This window comes from Agelaius phoeniceus, chromosome 24, assembly GCF_051311805.1.
Source record: "Agelaius phoeniceus isolate bAgePho1 chromosome 24, bAgePho1.hap1, whole genome shotgun sequence".
In the NCBI taxonomy this organism is placed as follows: Eukaryota; Metazoa; Chordata; class Aves; order Passeriformes; family Icteridae; genus Agelaius; species Agelaius phoeniceus.
The window spans coordinates 4,551,155-4,572,758 of NC_135288.1; the positions used below are offsets into that span (position 1 = coordinate 4,551,155).

Below are 21,604 nucleotides of genomic sequence, written 5' to 3' on the forward strand. Positions count from 1 at the left end.
GATTCTGGGTCAAATTCAACAGAAATTCTTCCCCTGCATACTGCAAGACCAACACTCCATCAGCACACAGAAATTACAGCAATTGCTACCAAAACTTAGCTGAGATTTTTGAGAATCAAATTGGACCCATTCCAGCTGCCATGGTTACAGAGTGCTGTGCAGCCCATGCTGAGGTGTCGGGCTGCCCTTGGGCAGGGCCTGTTACAAAAAGCAGAGTTTACCAGAGTGGAGACACTCTACAGTCACACAGCCCAGCCAGCAGCCACACAGGCAGGTGGTGAAGCTGTACTCACAGTTTGCTCAAAGGAGTAATAAAGAACAAGTATATTTGCTGGGGGTGGGGCGAGTTGGGGTTTAACCTCAGCCAATAACGACGACCCAGGCGTGGGGTAACAGATGCAATTCAGCAAATAGGAGTCATTTTCTGAAGGTGTGGACACAGCCTTTGTTGGTTTGAGGTGTCTTGGGGAGCCATCACAGCCCACAGCCACCCCCACCAAGCTCCTACCTCCACTCCTTGCACCTTCAGTTTCATGTGATCCTCTCTGGTGGTCTTCCCGTCTTTCCTTTTTTTCCAGCAATATCCATCTTTCCTGTATTTCACTTTCTTTCTGTTGTACAGGATCATAGAACCATTCTGTGGTCTAAAAGCAAGAAATAGGTTTGGGTTACATAAAGCAACAAAACCAGACTGAAAGTGTCTATGGAACAATGTCCCACAGACCAGCAAAAGGCTCCACAGAAAGTAACAGTCAGGATTTGGTGTCAAATGAAATAAATGCTCCCCTTTTGCTGCTGTTACCTGGCTGAAGCGATGTCTGCAATCTGCAAACTCTTCTGTGAGGATCTCTTACCTAATGCAGGGAGTGCCAGTGACAGGTTAAAGAAAGGAAAGAAAGGAATTCTGATAAAATAGCCAACATTTGCACAGGATGTATTTTGACTGCTACATGCTGAAAATTAGAAGGAAAGAAAATTTAGGGGGAAAAAAGGATTGTTGTTTTTTAATTACAATTTCTCTCTCTTGCTAACACATCAGCAGAATGAGATTCCAACCACCTCTAAGGCTGCACCAGGACATGGATGTTGGCTTAAAATGGCAATAAACAAGCAAAACAGAAGGGGAGGATAAAAGCACGAGCTTACACATTGGTTTCACTGCTCTGCTTAGATCAGTGCTAGACAGGGAGTAACCTGCTCCCTTCTGAGCACCTTCTCAACTTCAAAGACACAGGAAAACTTCTTCCACTTAAAAACTACGATGGCAATTTGAAATGTCCTTAAAGGCATGGTGATGCCCAGCAGACAGGAGCCACTGTAGTTTGGGTGTGGAGAGATTTTGCTATTTGTAAGCCAGATCACAACTGAGGCAAGTCTGCTGTAACACCAAGAAATAACAAATACCCTCCAAGCTGGGAGGCATTTTTCCAAATACACACAAATATTTATTGCTTGTGGCCAGAAAGCCAAGCCCCATCCTCCCAAACTTCACCTCCTCCTATCCCCCAGGTCCCAGCAGCCTGGACCCAAGGGCTTGGGGAGGCTGCTCCTCCTCTCTTCCTCCTCCTCATCACCCTGAAAATAAACACTGGGGTGTCAGCACAGCCACGGTAACTGTTTGACAGCACTGGAGATAGTGCATTAATTCAGTGGAGGTATTCTGTATCTCATTTCAGTGTTTATTCTATAAACCCCCAGTCACTGCACGTGGCAGCTTAAACCCTTCTCACATCACCAGAGATCCCTCAGGCACCTTCGGGCTGTGTCCGTGGCTCACGAGTCACCCAGGGCAGGCAATGAAAAGCCAGAGAGAGCTGAGCTCCTGCCTGGTGCCCCTGCCCTCACACACATGGTTTTCCACAAAACAGAGGAGTTGGAGGCTTTTGATGCCAGGGAAATCGTGCTTCCCTCACCCCCAGCGCCACGCGGGCACAGGTAGGGCAGAGCTGAGCTCTGCAGCCTCGCTGCTGCTCTGCAGGGCTGGAACAGGGTTTGTTGGTTGATTTCTGCAATGAAAAAGGAACACAGTGAGAGGGCACTGGCAAAGCAGTTAACGAGATTTATAGAAAATAGAGCCCAATGAAACAAAATCTCTTAAGGATCTCTGGAGCGGTTTTCGATTTTGATAAGAGTGTATCGAGCTGCTTTAAGGCTCACAGAAAGCAGCTGGTTTTTAAAGATAACTTCATGAGATGAGACACAATTTTAACCTGATCTACACTGCTGCTGCATTTCGCCCACTGTAAGGAAGAAAAGAGGAAAGCTCTGCCCTGCTCATCCATCCCTCAGCATTCAGACACAGCCCAGAGCAGCCAACTGATCATGTGGGAAGACACAGCAGGCAAAGCCTGCCGGGGATTCCCAGGGCATGTGACAGATGTGACTCCAGCCCAAATCTCTGGGGGTTTTGCCACTCAGACTGAATTTGGGGATTTCCTTTTTCCCTTTGCAGATGAGAGGGACAAAGTCACAAGCCTGAGCGCAGGCTGCAATTCTTGATTGCTCTGGATTTCCTCTCCTTTACAAGCCTGTGGCATTTAAAAGCTGCCTAATCTCTATTTTTGTTTCTTGCCTGTGGCCTGAGGGAAGGTGAGGGAAGGACAGGAAGAGTAATTGCAAAGCAGAAAGCCTTTTGTCTCAAGTATTGATGAGATCTGGAATGCTTTCCTCCCTCTCACCCTGCTATCTACCGCCAAGGCTCCCACAAATTGCCACAACAGCCTAAAAGCTACTTTTGCCCAAATTATTCCTGCTACAGCCAGGAAGAAGAGCCTAAATTCTATTTTCCTATTTATTTTTAACATGAACAATCATCCCCTGTAGCCAGTGGGTCTGAGCTCGTTGCTTGGGGAGACCCAGGGCTCCTGACAGAGCTCAGGAGTAATCCAGGCCAGTGGATAAATCAGTTTCCCTCAGTAAAACAAAGAAAGGAAGGAAAAGAGGAAATGGGATTTCCAGGGACAATTTTCCAGAGAGGTCATTTTGGATTTGACACCCAACTCAGCTGTCCATACTCACCTCTGGCTCTAAGTCCTGCTCTGAGTGGGTTTTGTTTCTTTTGGATTAAGTTCCTCACCTGGGTCATAGGAATCTAAACCTACTTATCTTGTTAACAGGAACCAGGATGCAAAGAGGGAATAAACAGAAAGCAAGTTAAGATTAGGATATTTTGGTCAACTGATGCTTCATCTGTCACTCCATTAGTGCTCAAATTTAGGTCTCTCTGGCCTGAAGGACAGAGATTTCCCCTTAATCACATTACTGCAATATTAAAAATGCTTTTCAGTTTAACCAGTTCCCTCTAAATTGTCACATCGAGATGTGGTAAATGTCAGACATATCAGTTAATGAAAACTACGTTTTACTGCCTCAGGAGCTGGGGGTGCCAAAAGGGAATTGCAAATACTGCAAATCCAAGAGTCTCTTTTTCAAGATAACAAAGCAAAATCAGCCAGAACCATTCCTTGAGAAGGTCCATGGCTCTAAGAGTTATTTTTTATTGTATCACCTGCATTTATTCCAGTTCCAATCCAAGGAGGATATTTAAAGGACAAATATGGATGTTTAATACCATAAGGCAGAGGCACCACACACCAGACTCTCCCTGTACCTCACCAGTGCACGAGCAGAAGCTCCCCAGAGCCTGGGTGACAAACCCTCCCCACCCCTGCCACCCACCATACTGAGAGATGGCTCCTGCACACAGCCTGGATGGTGCCATTTTTCACCTGCATGATAATCTTCTCTGGCTGTGAAGTTATCACAGAGCCAGGGGACAACAGGAGGGAACTATCTTCCATCTTCTGCATCTATGCATGATAATAATGAGAAATTAACTTCTGCTTTCCCAAAGGAGCAACCTACTGATGCAGAAAGTGGCTGGGAAAAGCTGGAGTCCTGGAGGAAGACATGAAAAGAGACAGCCTTTCAAGAAAATACTGCACAGAATCCTTGTCCTCCTTTCCTTAGGAATGCAAAGAAGACCAAGTCCTTGAACTTGTCTTCATCCAGGCCAGCGTGGGAATGGGGAGAGGTGCCAAGAGTGAGTGTGACAAGGTCCCTCCCACTCAGGCAATGCCCTGCCATGCAGCAGAGCAGGCAGAGCTCTGGGGCTAGCAAACACTGCAGGTGATCAACTCCAAGTAATCATCTATTTCCTTCTTCTCTGCACTGTCCTCACACTGCAGCAGTGATGGACAGGGACTGTCAGTCAGGATTCACATCATGCTCTCAGAAACACCTCATCTCTTATTTCTTGTTTCTGCCCAAGAAAAATATCTGATGACTGAAGTTATTTCTCCCTTGAGGAATGCTGCTCTTGAAGTCTTCATTTACCTTGACATTTCCCCCCACTGCACCTGTGGCTTATCAGAAGATTAAAGCCCAAATGGAAAACTGAAAGAGGAATCTCAAGCAGTTGCAGCCCTTGACATCTCACCTGCCCTTGGCCATGCAGATACCTGGACACTCACTGCTGGTTTAGGAGGATGTGAGCCTCCAGGCTCAGTAAGGATGGAGGCACCCAAGGCCGAGCCATGACCCCTGTCCCACCAGCCCAGGGATGCATCTGGAGGATGCTCTAACAGGTAGATCTCTTCCATACTGACAAAAAGCTTTAAAATTATATTTAAAATTATATTATATTTACATGGGCAAATGTTTTCAAGACTGTGGGGATTTTGTCCACCACAGCTGTAACACTGGCAGATCACACACAAATTTGTTTGACAAACACTTTTTTCCTCCCTCCTAAATAAGTGCTTGGCTTTGACCCTCAGGTAATGATTCACACTTGCCCTGAAAGAAGAGAAACCCCAGCATGTGCCCAGCCTGCACTGGTGGGACCAAAAACCAAAGAAAAGCCCTTCAAAAACTTCATGTAGATGTTCAGACTTCACCATAACTGCTGGAAAGCCATGGCATCTCATGGGGAGAGGCTGCTGCCATTACAACCTCCACTATACACACTGCAAGCTGGGATTATTGGCACAGCAACTGAAGGAATCACAGATTATATGTTTGAAATTTTTCTGATCTTTGATCTCTATAGGGATGAAATAAAGACTTCAGATAAGTCTTCTTATCCATGTAGTAGGAGGTATAAATCACAAGGAAACGTAAATAGACTGCAAGTTTTTTGTATCTAGAATTAAATGTCATTTCCATTTAAGATGTAAGTGAATTTTCTTCATATCTACAATATTTAAGAAGTTGAAGTCGAAAGTCACAGACGTAGCAATTTTATCCAGAGCTGCAGTTAAGGCAATGGCTAATCCCATCAAGGGGGCATTAATTGGTGTCTAGATGCTCCTTCTCATAGCAGCAGTAGGCCATAAAACTTAATCCTTACCTCCTCTTTCCAGCATGTAGCCTCTGTGTTCATCAATAAAAGTAATGTGATTCATTAAGTATGGGAGTAATTACCTGTGGCTCCAACAAACAGGACTGAACAAGCCATGCCAGTGCCAAGTTGGCTTTTGTGCCCTCGCTCAGAACTGCCAGGGGCTGCCAAGGAAAGCCCTTCTGCAGATCAGGATAAATGCTGATGGCTGCAACACAAGCTGCAAACCACTACACAGCTGCTGGGCATCTCCTTGGTGTGGGTGAGATAGCCAGTAACAAGTCCTACCCCAAAAGCAGCTCCTTGGGGCAATTTAAGGAGTGATCAGGATGCTGGTGCCACAAAACCACATTGTGAAGATATTCTGTTTGCATGGTGCATTGGTACACAAGTGAATCCCTAGAACATCTGGGGCTCTGGTGATAGAGGCAGGACCTGATCATTCTCCCCACAGTGATGTCCCTGCAGCACAGTGCAGGCAGGTACAGAGGTGAATCCCTAGAACATCTGGGGCTCTGGTGACAGAGGCAGGACCTAATCATCCTGCCAGCAGTGATGTCCCTGCAGCACAGTGCAGGCAGGTACAGAAGTGAATCCCTAGAACATCTGGGGCTCTGGTGACAGAGGCAGGACCTGATCATTCTCCCCACAGTGATGTCCCTGCAGCACAATGCAGGCAGGTGCCAAGCACAGCACCTTCAGCTGAGAGTGGTGGGGAGGCAGAGCCTTGCCCATGTCCCCGTGGGTGTCCCCGTCAGGCTGCAGAGGCCAAGAGCAATGGGGCAGCTCCAGGCACCTCAGTACAGCAACAACTCCAACCAGTACCACTTCTTCTGTGCTAAGACCTGTACTCACTAATGGGTCAGAAATTTATGTCTTTGCTCTGTGTCCTAGCTCTTGAAACAACTAGAAAACAGGTAACAGTGCTGCCAGCACTAATAAAAGTGACAGAACTGATCTGATTCTCAGTAGCCACTTACTCTGCTGCCATTTAAGTGTATTGCAGCTGGCCCCTAAGTGTGAACTCTACAAAAGACTCACACAGCACCTCTGCCTATCATAGCTACTCAGCCTGATGAATTCCATCATTATAATTTTCCTTTTAGAGACAATTGAAAAAAAAACCCAAAACAGTTTAAAAATTAAGTAGATATGTTATTTACCCAACCAGGTGGGTGAGCTCTGCTCTCCCAGTGACATAGCAGGTCTGAACTCAGTTCAGCACCTCAGGACCTCCCTATGCAGGGAAATACTTCTGGAAACAGCATTGTCCCAAAGCTGCATATTTAGTTCAAGCAGTTAACAACAGTTTTCCCCACATTTTACTCAGCAACATGATAATTCACATGTTGATCACTCTGAACTCTTTAACAGACTTGAAAAAGAAATTAGAAACAATCTTTATGAACTCCTCAGCACACCGAGCAATTGAAGCCTCCCCGTAACGATGTAGGACCAAAGACAGAATATTAAAATTGTCATTAAGTGGAATGCACATGAAATGCTAAAAAGTCTTTCTGCAAATTATTTCTTGATATAATGTCATGCTGTAGAACTAAATCTTAGTACAAGGTATGAAAAAAGCCAGTTAAATCAACTTTGTTCATTTAAATATAATTTTAAAAGAACTGGCATTCATCTCTTTATTGCTCAAGGATTTTTATCAATTTCTTTAGCCCTCATTTATTTCTCTTCCCTACTCCCATGGGGCTACCATTTGACTTATTGGGAATTAATTCTTACAATTCATGAATGCTTTAAACTATTTTCAGATTAATCACCACCATCTCCACTGGTGCACCAAGGAGAGCCCCATTCCCTTCTCTGTGCTCACACAGACCAAAGGGCTCCAGCCCCCGGGGTACCAGCAGCCATTCTGCCTTATCAATTGCTCTCTCCATGGACACAGATTGGTACAGTGAGGACCAGGGGCTCCAATTAACTTTTAAAAGACTTATTTGGAGATGGTCTCCTCCTGAGGGCGGTGCTTCAGTTCTAAATCTGCTCCCTTCCCAGTGCAGCAGCAACATATGTGTGTGCAAACACTGCATTCTTATGGGGAAGGAAGAAAATGGAAGAAAAATTCTATTTATTTAGTTAACTTACTTCCTGTTCAATTTTCCCACTTGTAACAACACCAGCTCCAGGCTAACAAGGTTTCCACAACTGTGTCTAAGTGGGACTGTACCTTGGTTTTGTCCAAAACACCAAGTACCAGGGAAATTTGCCATGATGCACATGAACCATGTCCTTGGACTCTGGCAGGTGTCACCCCCAGCACTGAGGCTGGTGGGAGCCATGTGGGCTTTGCTGGTAATTGGGAAAAATCTCACTGGGGATGGGAGGAGAGCAGAGGTCTGAGGAAGAAAAAGGGTTCTCCCTCTGCTAGCAGCATGCTTGATTCATGACTTGAGACACTATAAAAATCTGTAAATATTTGAAAATTGAATAATAATAAATAATTATAAATTCAAATTGAGAACCACTCCAAGTTGTAAATGCAGTTCAACAGCTGATGAACTTCTAACGCTGTAAGCAGAGAAACAGCAAAGACTGGAGGAACTGGTGATGCTGGTGTGGGAGGGAGCAACTCCCCAGCTGTGGTCCAGTAACACATCTGTCCCAGCCAGGCCCAGCAGAAGATGGGCAGAGCACTATGGACAGCACTGGAGAGGGGACACAGTGCTGCTCAACAGCCAGCACCAGCTCACTCTGTCCAGGCAAAAGCATCATTTGCAATATTGCAATTCAATTAAAAAGGCTGATTTGCCTTGGACTGCATCGATTGCTGGGACTCCATTGATTCCTGATTAATAGCAACTATGTACATAAATCTGGATTAATTTACAAACCAGAGATGCTCAAAGTGTCCCAGAAGCTGGGCAGGTTGGGATGCCTGTCCTAAGCCCACAGCCAGGACCATCAGCTCTTTGTAGGGCTGAAGCTTAGGACTGAGCCAGCTGTTGAGGTCAGCTTTAAGATGGGGCAACACAAGCAAGCCCAACCCTGTCCAGGCAAAGCGAGCACTCCCAGGGAAGGAGGGCAGAGCTCACTGTGCATCCTCCAAATGGGTTCACTGACCAAGCCTGAGCTCTCTTCAACAGGCACTGCTGGAATGCCCTGCAGCAGCCTGCTCTCAGCCCTTCCTCTCTTTCAAATGAACCTCACAAATATAATCTGTTTATTTATATCAATTTAGTCCCATCAATTAATGATGACAAGGCAATTAACTAGAATGCCAGACAGTAAAAAATAACCACATAATGCCTTCTTTAGAGGAAATCTATTATGTAATTCTAATCGGTCTTCATTAACACAAAGTATTCCAGTAAAAGGTAGTAATCTAGTTATAGTCTGTGAAATATGAAGATCCACAAAGTAATTTTTCAGAATTAAGGGTATTTTTAAGTCAATAAGAAGAAAACCTGTCTGCATTTTTTCTGCAAAAAACTTTTTTGCAAAAAACTACACAACTCCATAACATAAGGTGCTGGTGCTGAGCAGGCTGTGCAGTATCACCAAAGAGGAACTAAATTCCATTCATCACCTCCCTTCCCCACAGTGTTTGGGGTCTGGATCAAGCTGAGAGCATGGCTGCACCCATTTCTTCCATCCCCCATCCAGCACTCACTGCACAGGTGCTGGCACCAGAGAAAGGAGTCTCAAACCATCAATTGTAGTGGTTTTCAAACAGCCTGACAAGCAGGTATTGTGCTGATTAGTGTTCAAATCAGTGTTCACTGATCTGTTCAGATGATACCCCACTCACCCTAGGCATGAGCTCTCCTTCACACACTGGCTCCACAGCTGCCACCAGTGACAGGAGAATGGCACAGCACGACCTGACCTGGCTCATTCCTTCCTGATGGACTGAGCAAGTAACTTGTGCACAGAACAAAGACAACATAGTTGCTTCAGTATTTCATGTGAGACATTTCAGAATTACCAGTGTTTTAATGGTACTAACCTAATTTATCAGTTGTATAGATTAAAGATTCTATTTTTAGGGAAAATGAGATGAAAAACATGACACACAATCAGCTTCACATGGAAATACACATTTTCTAATTTTAAGCCTTATTCCCCTTCAAACTTATTAATAAACTAGTAGTTGATAAGAGAGAATTAACCCCAAATATAGAAAATCCTGCAAACAAAGAACACAGACAAATATAAAAGTAGTCAACCACTTCTCCAAAACATTCCCAAGCTGTTAAGTACTCCCGACTTAAAATTTCTAATGAAGCAGCTTAAAAATCCCAAATTCCTACAGGAATGTGTTTACAATACAAACTCAATTATTGTCTTATTCTGATGCTTATCTTTTCTCACACCCTCTCAGCTCATCCTACTTTGGAATTTAATTACATTCCAGTATTTTTAGTTCAGATGAAATTACACATTTTCAGATTAATTTAGCCTAAACCAACTCTTGTTAACAGCCAATCCTTTTTCTCTCATGCCCTAATTTGTGACCCTACAATTCAGCATGAACTGCTCTTTTAAACCTTGTGTCACCCACTGTAAAGCCACGCTCACTGTCCCCAAACCCAGCACAGCACCCAGCATGGCTGGGTCAAAGTTTGCCCAATTTCCTTTGATCAAAACCCTCCTTTTCCTCTTACCTCTGTTATTTTCTGAGCTGGGTTGACAGAGAACAGCCAAGGAGTGACTGTTCCCTACACACTGGTGCAGGGAAAGCGTGACCTCTTGTGATTAGTTAGAATCCAAGGACAATGTTCTCACAAGGACATTTCAGCTCAGCTGCCACAGGAGAAGCACAAGATGGGAACATGGGCCTGAAGCAGGCCCAGCACAGCTTGCCCCAAACCAAATCCCAGGCCATGAAGCATTCCCTGATGGACACTGATGCTTCCCACAGAAGGCGCTGCCAGCACCATGCTGGGAATCCCGGCCTCTCCCAGGCTGCCTGAATCCAAGCACGGCCTCCACAGCTTTCCTCTCACCTCCCTCCCACCACTTGTGATCTTATGCAACTGTCAAATCCTTGGCATGTTTGAAACCTACTTGTTCAGGTGCCAAGTGGAGACTCATCTAGTCCCTGCAACGAGTCAGATGCTGCAATTGTGCTAATGCCATGCAAGACTTCCACTTTCCAGAACTTCACTGTCACTGTCATATTTTCTGAAAAATCCCTTTGCCAGGATTTCTTCTCCTGGGAAGCGGAGAAGCCTCAGAAAAGAATGAAAACAGTAATTATCTGATTGCTTCTCCTGTGTTTGCTGCTTTGGAATGTGGTCTGGAGATAGTTTACCAACAGGTGCATGTTTGATTGGTTTCAGGTGAACTGTTTTAACTTAATGACCAATCGCCATCAGCTGTGTCAGACCCTGAGGAGTCAGTCATGAGTTTTCATTACCATTCTTGTTAAGCCTTCTGTCTGTATCCTTTCTCTTTCTTTAGTATAGTTTTAGTATAGCATTCTTTAATATATTATTAGTATCATAAAATAATAAACCAGCCTTCTGAGAACATAGAGTCAGATTCTCATCTCTCACCTCATCCTGGGGACCCTCACAAACTCAACACTTCACCAAATTTTTAATATTGGCAAGAAACTTGGATTAAATGTTAGCTCTCCTATGAACTACATAACCTGAAGAAAAAACCCAAACCCTGCTCTTTTCATCCTTTTCATACATTACCTAGAGTGCCCTCATGTCCTTCCTAAGGGCACAACCTCCTCTCTATCCACTGCCCGCTCTGGCACATCAAAACTACAACAGTGGGACTGTGCCACACATCCCCTGCTTTGCTTGGTTTAACACCTGCACAAGCCTCTGGCTGTGACCAAATATTATCTCGGCCAGTACCAGGGATTTTGGTGAAGGCAGGTGGGCAGACTAAAGGAAGCCATAATAAATATAACAGTCCCTCCAGATCTGGGATCTGTGCAGGATTAGAAGTGACTTTTTTATAAATTTAAGGAGTTGAAGGGATGAGAGCAAGGATTGAATAGGAAAAGAAACCAGACAAGAGCAGCAGTTAGAAAAGCCTGGGAGAAAAACCAGTGGGAGAAGAGGAGGCAGAGCAAGCACACAAAGCTGCGATTATAAAATCCTCCAAATCTTTCATATCCTAAATTTAAAGCAGAGCACAAAATACTGCCCTGCTCTTGGCTAGCACTGTTCTCAAAGGCCACAGTTTATTAAAAAAAAAAGTTTACTGCCCAATTTAGCACTGGTTGGGCCTTCTAAAGCTGTCTGGGATCACAAATGCCATTGAGCAGGGAGACAGGTCCCCATGCCACATCAGCACCAGTGTTACCATCCCTGGCCTGAGGCATCTGCCTGAATACTGCAAAGTGGAATTCAGAAGCTGAACAGTGGAAGAGCCATGTCCCACCTTGGGACTGGGCACTACTTGGTGAACCCAATGTCACCTTACACATGGAGTATTTTCTTGGCAACTGTTCCAACAATGTCACCGGTTCTTAGTTGTTGACAAATCCTGTTACACAGCAAAGATTTGTATCAGAGCTTTAATTTAATTACTGTAAATAAACCCAGCAACTTGGCCCAGTGGTTTCATGGGTTACCAGCCCGGCTGAGGGTCAGGATCTGTAATCCTCCTGCAGTGCTGCTCCATGTGATATCCCAGGTGACACACAGCTACAGCAGCCACTGCTTCCAAAGATCCAGACAAAGCCTTCAAAACAACTTGGGGTTACTGCTACAGAGACACAGCCCCAGGCCTGCACCCTCACTTCAGTTCCTGACTGTACTGTGCTCCCAGGAGCAGCCCCATTGGTGCCCTGCAGTGCTGGTGCTTCCAAAGCCCTTGCAATTGTGTGCAGATCATGATTCCAGCCCATGCTGCTCTGCCATCCTGCTGTGAATGAGCTTTGTGAGGCTGTAGAGAGAACTGATGGCACCCCAGAGAAACAGGTCAAAAAGAGACTCTTGGACATGCTGCTAAAAGAGGTTTTGTCTCTCTTAAGGAAATGTGGAAAGGTTCCCACAATTATCACTTTGCTTCCTTTGCTTGCAACTGTGTAAATCAACCCCTAATACCCTGTTTACTCACTGCAGCAGCATAAGAGCAAGGGGAAACACAGGAGCCCTTTAGCCAGAGAGAATTAAATAAAATAGTGGGAACATCCCACAAATACCAAAGTCAATTAATTCATTTGTTACGGGGCAAGAGTCCTGCATAATTTGTCCTCTGAGTAGTTTATTTTACCTAATTGCTTATCCAGCAAGAAGATCTCCCCTGCATGACCCATTTGCTGTGCAAGAAGCTCGACTGATGAGAAATAAATGGTCACCTTCCAGAGGGCACAGAGTGACAGCAGGGACGCTCCATATGCTGCTCTGCTCCTCAGACCCACATCCCAGCAGAGGAATGCACCCATAACCTGACACTTCATAAGCTGGTGTCCAGGTTCTCCTGAGGAAACCAGGAGCCCTCAGTTCCCCTTTCCAGGACCAGCAGGAGAAGGGAAGGCTGCAGATAAGGCACACCCCACTAAGGCTTTACTTCCACTGCAACCCACAGCAATGTGTTCACCACCACTCGCCTTTTACAACAGCACTTAAGGCAACACAACAATTCCAGTTGTGAGGGTGGAGCTCTTTGTCAGCCACATCACCCTCTCAGCTTCTCTACTAGAGTCAGACAGAGCAGAGGCAGAACCAAAAGACTTAATGACTCACTTGAACATCCCCTGTCTGTAAACATTGCTGAGGAACAGGTGGAGCAGAGCTGTCAGACCCACAGCCACTTCAGCTGGCCAAAAGATGGAACCAGGACAGATGTTATTGGTCTCATCAAAATTTTGTAAATTGAACAGTGAAATGGAGCAGCCTTATTTATTTTAATTTAGTTTATCCTTGACATTTACAAAATAAATACAGGAATAATACTATGGGCACAATTCATTCTCACTGATGGCAGCAGGAATCACACGTGCTCTGACAAAGAACAGGGAGTGATACGGCTACTGTCTGCTGGAAGCAGAGCAGAGGGTGCCAGAGGATCCCCAAGGGATCCACCAGTACCTCTCAGCTCAACACCTCCCTGCAGCACCAAGTACATCCTTGCTGGACAGAGAGAGGCAATGCTGAAAGGAGAAAGGATTGCAAGATGATGCTTGGAGATTGGCTGGGCAGCGCATTTCGAGCCACCACCAAAGAGGCAACAGGATTTCTGTCAGGAAAGCTTCCAGCTTTCACATTCCACTGGGAGGCTTCTGATGGGCTTTTACTGATGCTTCATCTCCCTCAGAATCAATAGCAAACAATAATCCCACAGCTAGGCATAAATCATGCTGCACAACTCGGCAAATCATCACGTGGGATGCCTCCGGACGGGGCCACTTCTTTATTTCCAGAAACAGCACCATTAATGGTTTCTGCCTGCCAAGCAACAAGATTCCCACTTCACAGCACTGGAAATCTTCATCCTGCACTGAGCCCAGCCACTGCCTCCACTTACTGTGGAGCAAACGTGGGCAAAGCTCATCTCAGCTGGTGGGTGTTGGTGCTGGGGACGAGCCAGGGAGGCAGAGGGGCTGCAGAGGGGCAGATGCCCACCTGCCCTGACACCAGTCCTGGGGCCCCAGATCCACTCCTCACACCAGTCCCAGCACACATCCAGCTGCCCAGGGCTGCAAAGAGGCTCCCAAAACCCCTTTTACCACTTGTCATCCTGGTGATGCCACTTGAGGTGCAGCAGCCCCAGGCAGCAGACTGCACTGTCTGTTTACAGCAAACAGAGCTGCTGCAGCACGAGTCAGAAACTCAACGCTCTCACAAAGAGCAGCTCTGGAAAACCCCGGCAGCACCTTCCCTCATGTCACTTTACATCCTGTCAGTAACTTACAGGAAACAAAACGGCCCATCAGAGTTATCCAAGGGTGTGAGACTTTAGGTACATCTGTAATTAAAACACAGACACCAAAGCTGCGAAGCAGCGCCATAAAGCAGATCATTTTACAGCTGGCTGGGCTCCCTCTGATGTACTTGAGAACCATTTTTAAGTGACATAAAGTTTAACATACCGGTACATCTGCCTACCCACCAGATTCTACACGGAATTTAAAATTTAATTATATTAAAGTATTGTTACAGTGCGCATAGCAAGAACGCCAACCAAGTGTAACTTGAGGAGAATCTTTGCCAGATTGTTGTGAATCTGTGTTTTCAGGACTAGGAAGAAAAAGGAGAAAAATTCAAACCTGAACACCTGTGTCAGCTTCATTACTGCTCACTCACCAACTGCTGCCCATTTGGGCAGAGCAGAATCACACACTTGTCCAGTGTTTCACTACAATGTCATTGCACACCTACAGCACCTGTGCCTGCCAAGCAATTACTCCTCACACCACAGCAAAAGCAAAGCCTGTTCACTGCCTACACACACTTATTCAGCACCAAAAGGAAAACCTCAGTCTGCAGGCAGCTCCTCATCCTCCAACAACCACAACACAAACCAATCTGTCCTCTCCAGGCTGAGCAGCAGATCCTCTGGGATGCCTCCAGCTGCTCTGCATACACAGGCACAAACATCCTCCCCCCAGTTCCATGTTACCAGCACATGCTGGCTAACATTCCAGTGGGCAGCTTAAATAACACTGTGCTTCTCATATAAGACATTGTCCCCATCATGAAATCAAAGCATCAACCCCTCTGCCCTGGGCTCAGGGGGGCCAATCCCTGCCAGCCCAAGATGGTCATGGTGCCTTGCTTCAGCCCTGCACTCCAACCTCAGGGCCAGGTTTCCTGGATGCAAAAATCCTTGTCAATAAATAAAGAACCCAAATAAATAGTTTATTTTTCATCAGTTGCTATATGCAGCCATTAAGATGCAACAAGCAGTTGCTGGATGGTGTTTTTGACACAGAGAATGTATTGGAAGAAACAAGAGAATATCATTAAGGGTCAATTAGGAGCAACTTAAAGGTTATTTTTGCATATCTTACCTCCTGGACAAAAGAAGGTTCTTCAGCGCCATATGAGAATATAAATTAAGTTGCAAAAATCTTTAAAATGCAACAAAGACTCATTTTGTTGCCATTTAGAGCAGCCTGAAGAACAAACAGCAGGTGTTCTGCCACTCTGCAGCCTGCACATATGACCCAGGAAAGGGCAGGTCCAAGGTGGCTCCACAACAGCCATCAAGCCCTGTCCTTCATGGCCCTCTTCACTAGGAAGCACAGAATGCTGGACAATATGGAATTGTCTGCCAGGTCTGGGTGTGACCATCAGAAGCCCAGCCCAACAGCTCTTCCAGCACACTCTTTCCTCTGCTCTAGCCAGGACAAGGGCAGCTCCTCACTGAGCTGCCTCAGCCTGGGAACCCCAATTGCAGCCCAGTACAGGGGGCTCACACACACCAAGCAGCCTCCTCAACCCTAAGATCCTCCCACATGGCATCAAGAACAGTCAGAGCCTGCCAAATACTCAACGTCAATGTTGTCCAAAGCCACATTGTCTTCCCTGGCCTTACCCATTGACAGAAACACCTACCAAGCCTTGCTGCAGGCAGATGGGTTTGCTGAATGATTTCACTGCTTTGTTATCAGATAATTGCTTTTTGTGACTATTCCATATTTTCCAGAGTTCCTTCCTCCTCCAAGGGGCAATGCTGCAGGACTCTTATGAGTCCACATAAAGAGGAGAAGGAGTCTGTGCACCCCAGCCCTGTGTGCCTGCAAAGCCAGGCAGTGGGGGCAGACCTTTGTGTGCATGGATTATCTGTGGAGCCACCATCTCTGACAGGTATCCCTCTGAGATGTGCAGAGCCCAAGGCTGGTGACCATGCACAGGGGCTGCAGAGCCACTGGTGGGCTGGGAAGAGCCAACCTTCAGCCTCTGTGCCAGGTGAATCCACAACAGAAACACAGACCTCTGGCCTTGGTTATCCAAGTTGGCCAGTGACATCTTCTGCTGTGATGCTCTTCTGAGCTGCCAGCTGAATACAGAGGGAAACCAGCACTCCCAGAGGACCAGCACACACCAGGCTGAGTTTGCCACAGGAAGAATTTGGAAGGAATACTTGAAGACCGTTGCCTGATTCAGGCCAGGCATCTGGATGGCTCCCAGCAACTCTGCCCTTAGGTCACTTTACAATCAACACAGTGAGCTGTTAAAAGAATTCATTATTGGTGTCTCAACACCCCTGGACCACAGCAGCTAAAAATCCATACGAACGAAGGGCTCTTAAAACCATCTGTGCACTGTTTATTCTCTGCAGGGACAATAAAGAGAAGGAAATACTGAGAGCAGTGAGAAGAAAATGTTGAGAGTCATGAAATCTATAAAGTGTAAAGAGAGATGTGCCACATTTAGCAGGGATTATGTCAAGCAGCATCCTGAGCCAGGAGTGCTGACAGCACACACACGCTGCCTTCCACAGAGGAAAACAGGTCATATGTGACCCCAAACATGCCAGCAGAGCTCCCAGCAGCACAAGCAGAAAACCCAAATTTCAGCACTGCCCACAGGCAAGGTTAATGGTCCTGGATCCTATGGAGAGTACGAGCCATATGAGAGAGCAGGACCTTTGAAACGTGCCTTGAAAGTCTAAACAAGGTCTCGAGAGGACTTTTATTTGCAACAAGCACAAGGGGAGAGGACAGAACTTTTGCCACCAATCACAGCTCTGGGCAGCTGCTTTTCCACAACCTCCAGCTCCCATGAGCTTCTCCTCCACAGGGAGCCTCTGTCTCATTTCCCAGCAGCCAGGACATCCTGGCAGCAGCATCCACTCATGCAGTGGGACAGCTCTCACACAGAGCACACTGGAAAGAAGGTTCGCAAGGTAATGGCCTAACACAGTGAATTAATTCCAAAGCACAATTGTTTTCAATCTTCATTTAAACCCAACCTTACCTAATCTCACTTTAACGACATAGGAAATGGAAATTCCCTTAATAATGTAAGTTATGAATATTTATTACCCTATTTTTTACCTGAAAATTGAGTAATTCAATTAATTTTACTATTAATTATTTAATACAGAATTAATATGCTGCAAGATCCTAACTTTTCTTTACAATGCTGCTGGTATCCCAGATAGGGGATGTTCCTTATGCTGGACTGATGGGCAGGTAAGGCACAGGGTGTGCTTCCTGGACAAGGGACACCTGGACAGGAGGTGGGGAGACTCCAGGGACTGCACCCATCCTGTTCTCACTGTGGAGTAAGGCTGGTCCCCCCAGCAATCCCCCTGTGTCCTTTAAGGGACAGAAACACATCTGAACTGCATTCCCAGATGGAAAACTGACCTTGCAGCTTCTGAGCACAGCCAAGGCTTTTCCATTGCCTGGGGCCCACTTGTGAAATAGTGACGTCACCTCGGATCGCTCAAGAATATTTTTAAAATACCGTACAAATGCTAATGACAAAAGGCACCTGGAAACAGAGAAGCAAAGTATCTCCCTCTGGCAGAATGCTCCTGGACTCAGAAAATTGACTTTGTCATTGAAATTCCAAAGTAAATAACAATTAAGTTCTACTTGATATATAAATGTCAAGTAATTTTTTTTTTTTGTCATCGTGATTTGCATTTAAACTTGGAAATGTCAGCCACTTGGCCCTGCTGCATTAGCAGAACGCTTCCCCCGCCCCGCTGCCGGAACACCCGCTGCGGATTACCCGGCACATCATCAAATAACCAAACACCATTCCAAGGCAGCCTCAAGGTCACTGCTTGTGAGGTGTACTTGCTAATTTATGTTGATCAACTGGAGCGCTCAAAGGAGTGTTGTAATAATGCTCCAGTACATTTATATCAGGGTATTCAGTCAATTGGAGTCGTTCAACAAGAAGTTTTCACCAAGAAAAGAAAGTTGTTCAAAAGAAGTCGTTCAACAAAACATTCAGAACTGCAACATGGGATACTCTGTTTGGGAAAGAGAGTATCCCATGTTAACAGAACAAAACATTCACAACTGCAAGCCTGGCTCCAAACCAGCTCGTCCCTCAGTGCCAAGCTCTGCCTTAGCTCAGGGACCTGTGAGGCACCACAGCCCAGCCTGGCCTGAGACCCTCTGCAGCAGTTCCTTCACTGAGCTGGACAGCACCAAAACCCCATCACCAATATCAACCCTCTGCCCACACATCAAGTAACCAAACACCATTCCAAGGGAGCCTCAAGGTCACTGCTTGTGAGGTGTACTTGCTAATTTATGTTGATCAACTGGAGCACTCAAAGGACTGTTGTAATACTGCTCCAGTATGTTTATATCACTGTATTCAGTCAATTGGAGTTGTTCAATGAGAAGTTTCAGATTAGGGACCTTTTGCAAAGGTTTATCAGAGCTCCTTCAATGGCAAGAGAGCCTCCCTTCCATGTCCACAACTAAAGCAATATCCATCCGTGCTGTAAACATGGGAAACTCTGTTTGGGAAAGAGATTAAAACATTCAGAACTGCAAACTGGGCTCCAAACCAGCTCGTCCCTCAGTGCCATGCTCTGCCTTAGCTCAGTGACCTGTGAGGCACCACAGCCCAGCCTGGCCTGACCCTCTGCAGCAGTTCCTTCACTGAGCTGGACAGCACCAAAACCCATCACCAATATCAACCCTCTGCCCACAGCTGCAGCAGCAGCAGCTCCCACAGGCAGTGTCCAGCCATGCCCAGAGCCCCCATGGCATCCATCCAGCAGTGACTCCTCACAGCACACTATACATCATCATATTAGGAAACTCTGTGTGTGTCAGTGATGCAATTAATTTTTATTAATTTTGTGAGATGAAATTAGTAGCACCCACAGCAGCAAACAAAGAACAGGGAGTGTTCCAGTTCAGTGCCAAATCGATGTCATTAATTCTGTAATACCGGGAGCTCTGATTGTAGCAACTCAGCATTTAATTCTTCCAAATAATTTTTATATTAAAAAAAAATAGAAAACTAACTGAACAATTTCAGAAGGACCTTGAACTCATGTCACAACTTTCCTTCTCCTGGGACATTCTTTCTTCCAAGTGTAAACACACAAGAGGAAGGCAAGGAAATGTGTTTGCTGCTCTCTGTGGAGAGAGCTGCAGACACAAGGAAATGTTCATCAGAAAATTATTTTCATGCATTGCCTTTAGCAAACCAAGCTCTTAAAATCAGAAGATGCTGCTACAAAAACATTTATAATTTCCTATCTTTAATGATACCATGTAGAGCCAGACTAGTTAATGTGTTTTCTGACCCCTTAAAAGGCTTCTCTGGCAAAGGCTCAGCCAGAAATTGTTTTAAATTAATTCTGAAACTGGGATTACCAACCCAGAAAAAACTATTGCTAATATTAACTGAATTACCTGCTGTTCTGCTGCCAAGGAGAGCCTCACAGCTGCTACCAGCAGGAAAGATCCATTCAGGGCCCTTCCACCACCATGGCAGCTCCAGGTCTTGGACAATCACTGAGAAACAATTGGGTTTCCCACATCTCCTTCCCAGTGCTACACTTTTTAATACGACAAGCAAATGCATTACTTACCAATGTCACAAAAATATACAGTCTGAGGGGGAGGAAGCCCACAAAAGTAAAACAACACTGCTCTTTTGTTCCCATATTTCATGGAAAGCAGGTCCTCTGTGTGCCCCACCTGCAGCTGCACTGCAGAGGTGCAGAGAAGGCCTCCACGTCCATCCTCTCTTCAGCTGGGTGCTGTGGAACACCTGGAATCAATCTGTGCTATTCGTTAGGGTGGCACCGCTCCCCGTGTCCCACTGGGACCTCTGTCCCTGCTCATGGCAGCAGGAGGTGATGCCAAACCTGGAGCACGCTGCTCCGGGCGCCTGCGGCACCGGCCCCTGCAACGGATGATGCTGGGATGCAGGATGCTAGAACAGGCTTTTCTCTCACCTGGGTCCCAGCAGGCTCCTTCCAATGGCCCAGCCCTCTGCAATAGGAAAGGGGTGATTGGGAAAAAGAAAAACAGCAAAAGCCCAGCAAGACCAGAAAGCAAGAGTCGTTCTCTGCGTTAGTGAGACGTATGGAGCCAGAACATAGCTGAAACAGCAGGAAAACATCCACAGCCAAAACTCCATGTCTGGGTTCCCAGGGGAGCGAGAAGTTAAACATTTATGGCAGCACGAAGAAGACATGACATTTACTGAATAATAAACTGCAAACATGTCTGTTAATGCAGCTTTTTGGGACCTCCTCACCATCAAACACTTAACCTCAGCAAGGGAAACACCAGAACACAAACAAACCCCATGCCTGTCTGTGAACAGGCAGCACATGGTGGGGCTGCTGCTTTTTTATTTATTTAAAGTTAGAGGCAAGGGAGCTCTGTCAAGATAAACAGCCCACAACCTTGCTCAGAGACTTCAGATCTGCTCATCTGAAGGGATACAATTAAATCCTGAGCAATCGGGTTAAAACTTTAACCTGCCAAGACTGTAGCTGTTCCATTTTTAATCAATCTGATTTCATTCAATAAAATGCTCATTAAGGCAATTAATGAGAGTTTGGTGTCACAAGCCATCAGGCATGACTGGGAGTTTCCACTTGGTGGTCAAGGCATTGATCAGTGAGTCAAGTCATCAGCGCGAGAGAGTCAATGTGCTGAGCAGGAGAACATTACCTGGTTTTGGGGGAGGTTGTTAGCCACTCCTCATGCTTTTCAAACGTTATTAAATAAGCTGCAATTTCCTGAAAGAGAAATGCAGAAAGAAAACAGAGTTACTTGCATGGCTGTGCTGGGAACTGGAAAGTTTTTATAACAGAGACATGGAGCCGCCTACCCCGGGGCCAGGCTGCAGCTGAAATCGGGTTTTGACTGACAGAGAGCACTCAGTAAATGTTCACATCCACGCCACCAAGGCCAGGCTTAAACAGGACAATGAAGAGATGCAAATGAGGAAAGGCATTAACATTTTTCCAGCACAGAGAATTTGCTGGTAACTGTGGTGACCACGGCATCGCCGAGAGCCCGGTATGACGTCAGGAAGCAAAGGGGAGGGTAGCGACAATACGGACACAGGGAGCTAAATAAAATATTTATAAATAGAACAGCATCACTGCAGAGAGAATTACTGAATTATTAATCGTTGCCATAAAAAGCCAGCGGGTGACATCAACATAAGTCATTGCTCCCACTTGCAGGAATGATACGGGCGATTACTTCCAGATCAGAACCGATTTGTTTGCAGGAAATTATCGGCGCCAGCGACATAATTCACGACAGTGCCTGTAAACAGGCCTGAGGAACGGGACAGACATTCATCCATTTCCTGGGTACAAACCCAGGGTGGTCACAAGGTGACAACTGTCACCACACCAGCAGGGTCCCGATAT

At 45.9% G+C, this 21,604-nt stretch overlaps 1 protein-coding gene across 6 annotated transcripts in view; it reads right to left on the bottom strand.

Annotated features, from left to right (window-relative positions):
• The window catches only part of CAMTA1 (calmodulin binding transcription activator 1), a 249,553-nt gene that overhangs the window by 165,385 nt on the left and 62,564 nt on the right, over positions 1–21,604 (bottom strand). For all 6 annotated transcript variants that reach the window (XM_077190355.1, XM_077190354.1, XM_077190357.1 and 3 more), the window contains 2 exons: positions 20,892–20,959; positions 509–644 (listed from right to left, as the gene is read on the bottom strand). In XM_077190355.1, coding sequence (XP_077046470.1) covers positions 509–644; positions 20,892–20,959 — 204 coding nt within the window. The remainder of the gene's footprint in view (positions 1–508; positions 645–20,891; positions 20,960–21,604) is intronic.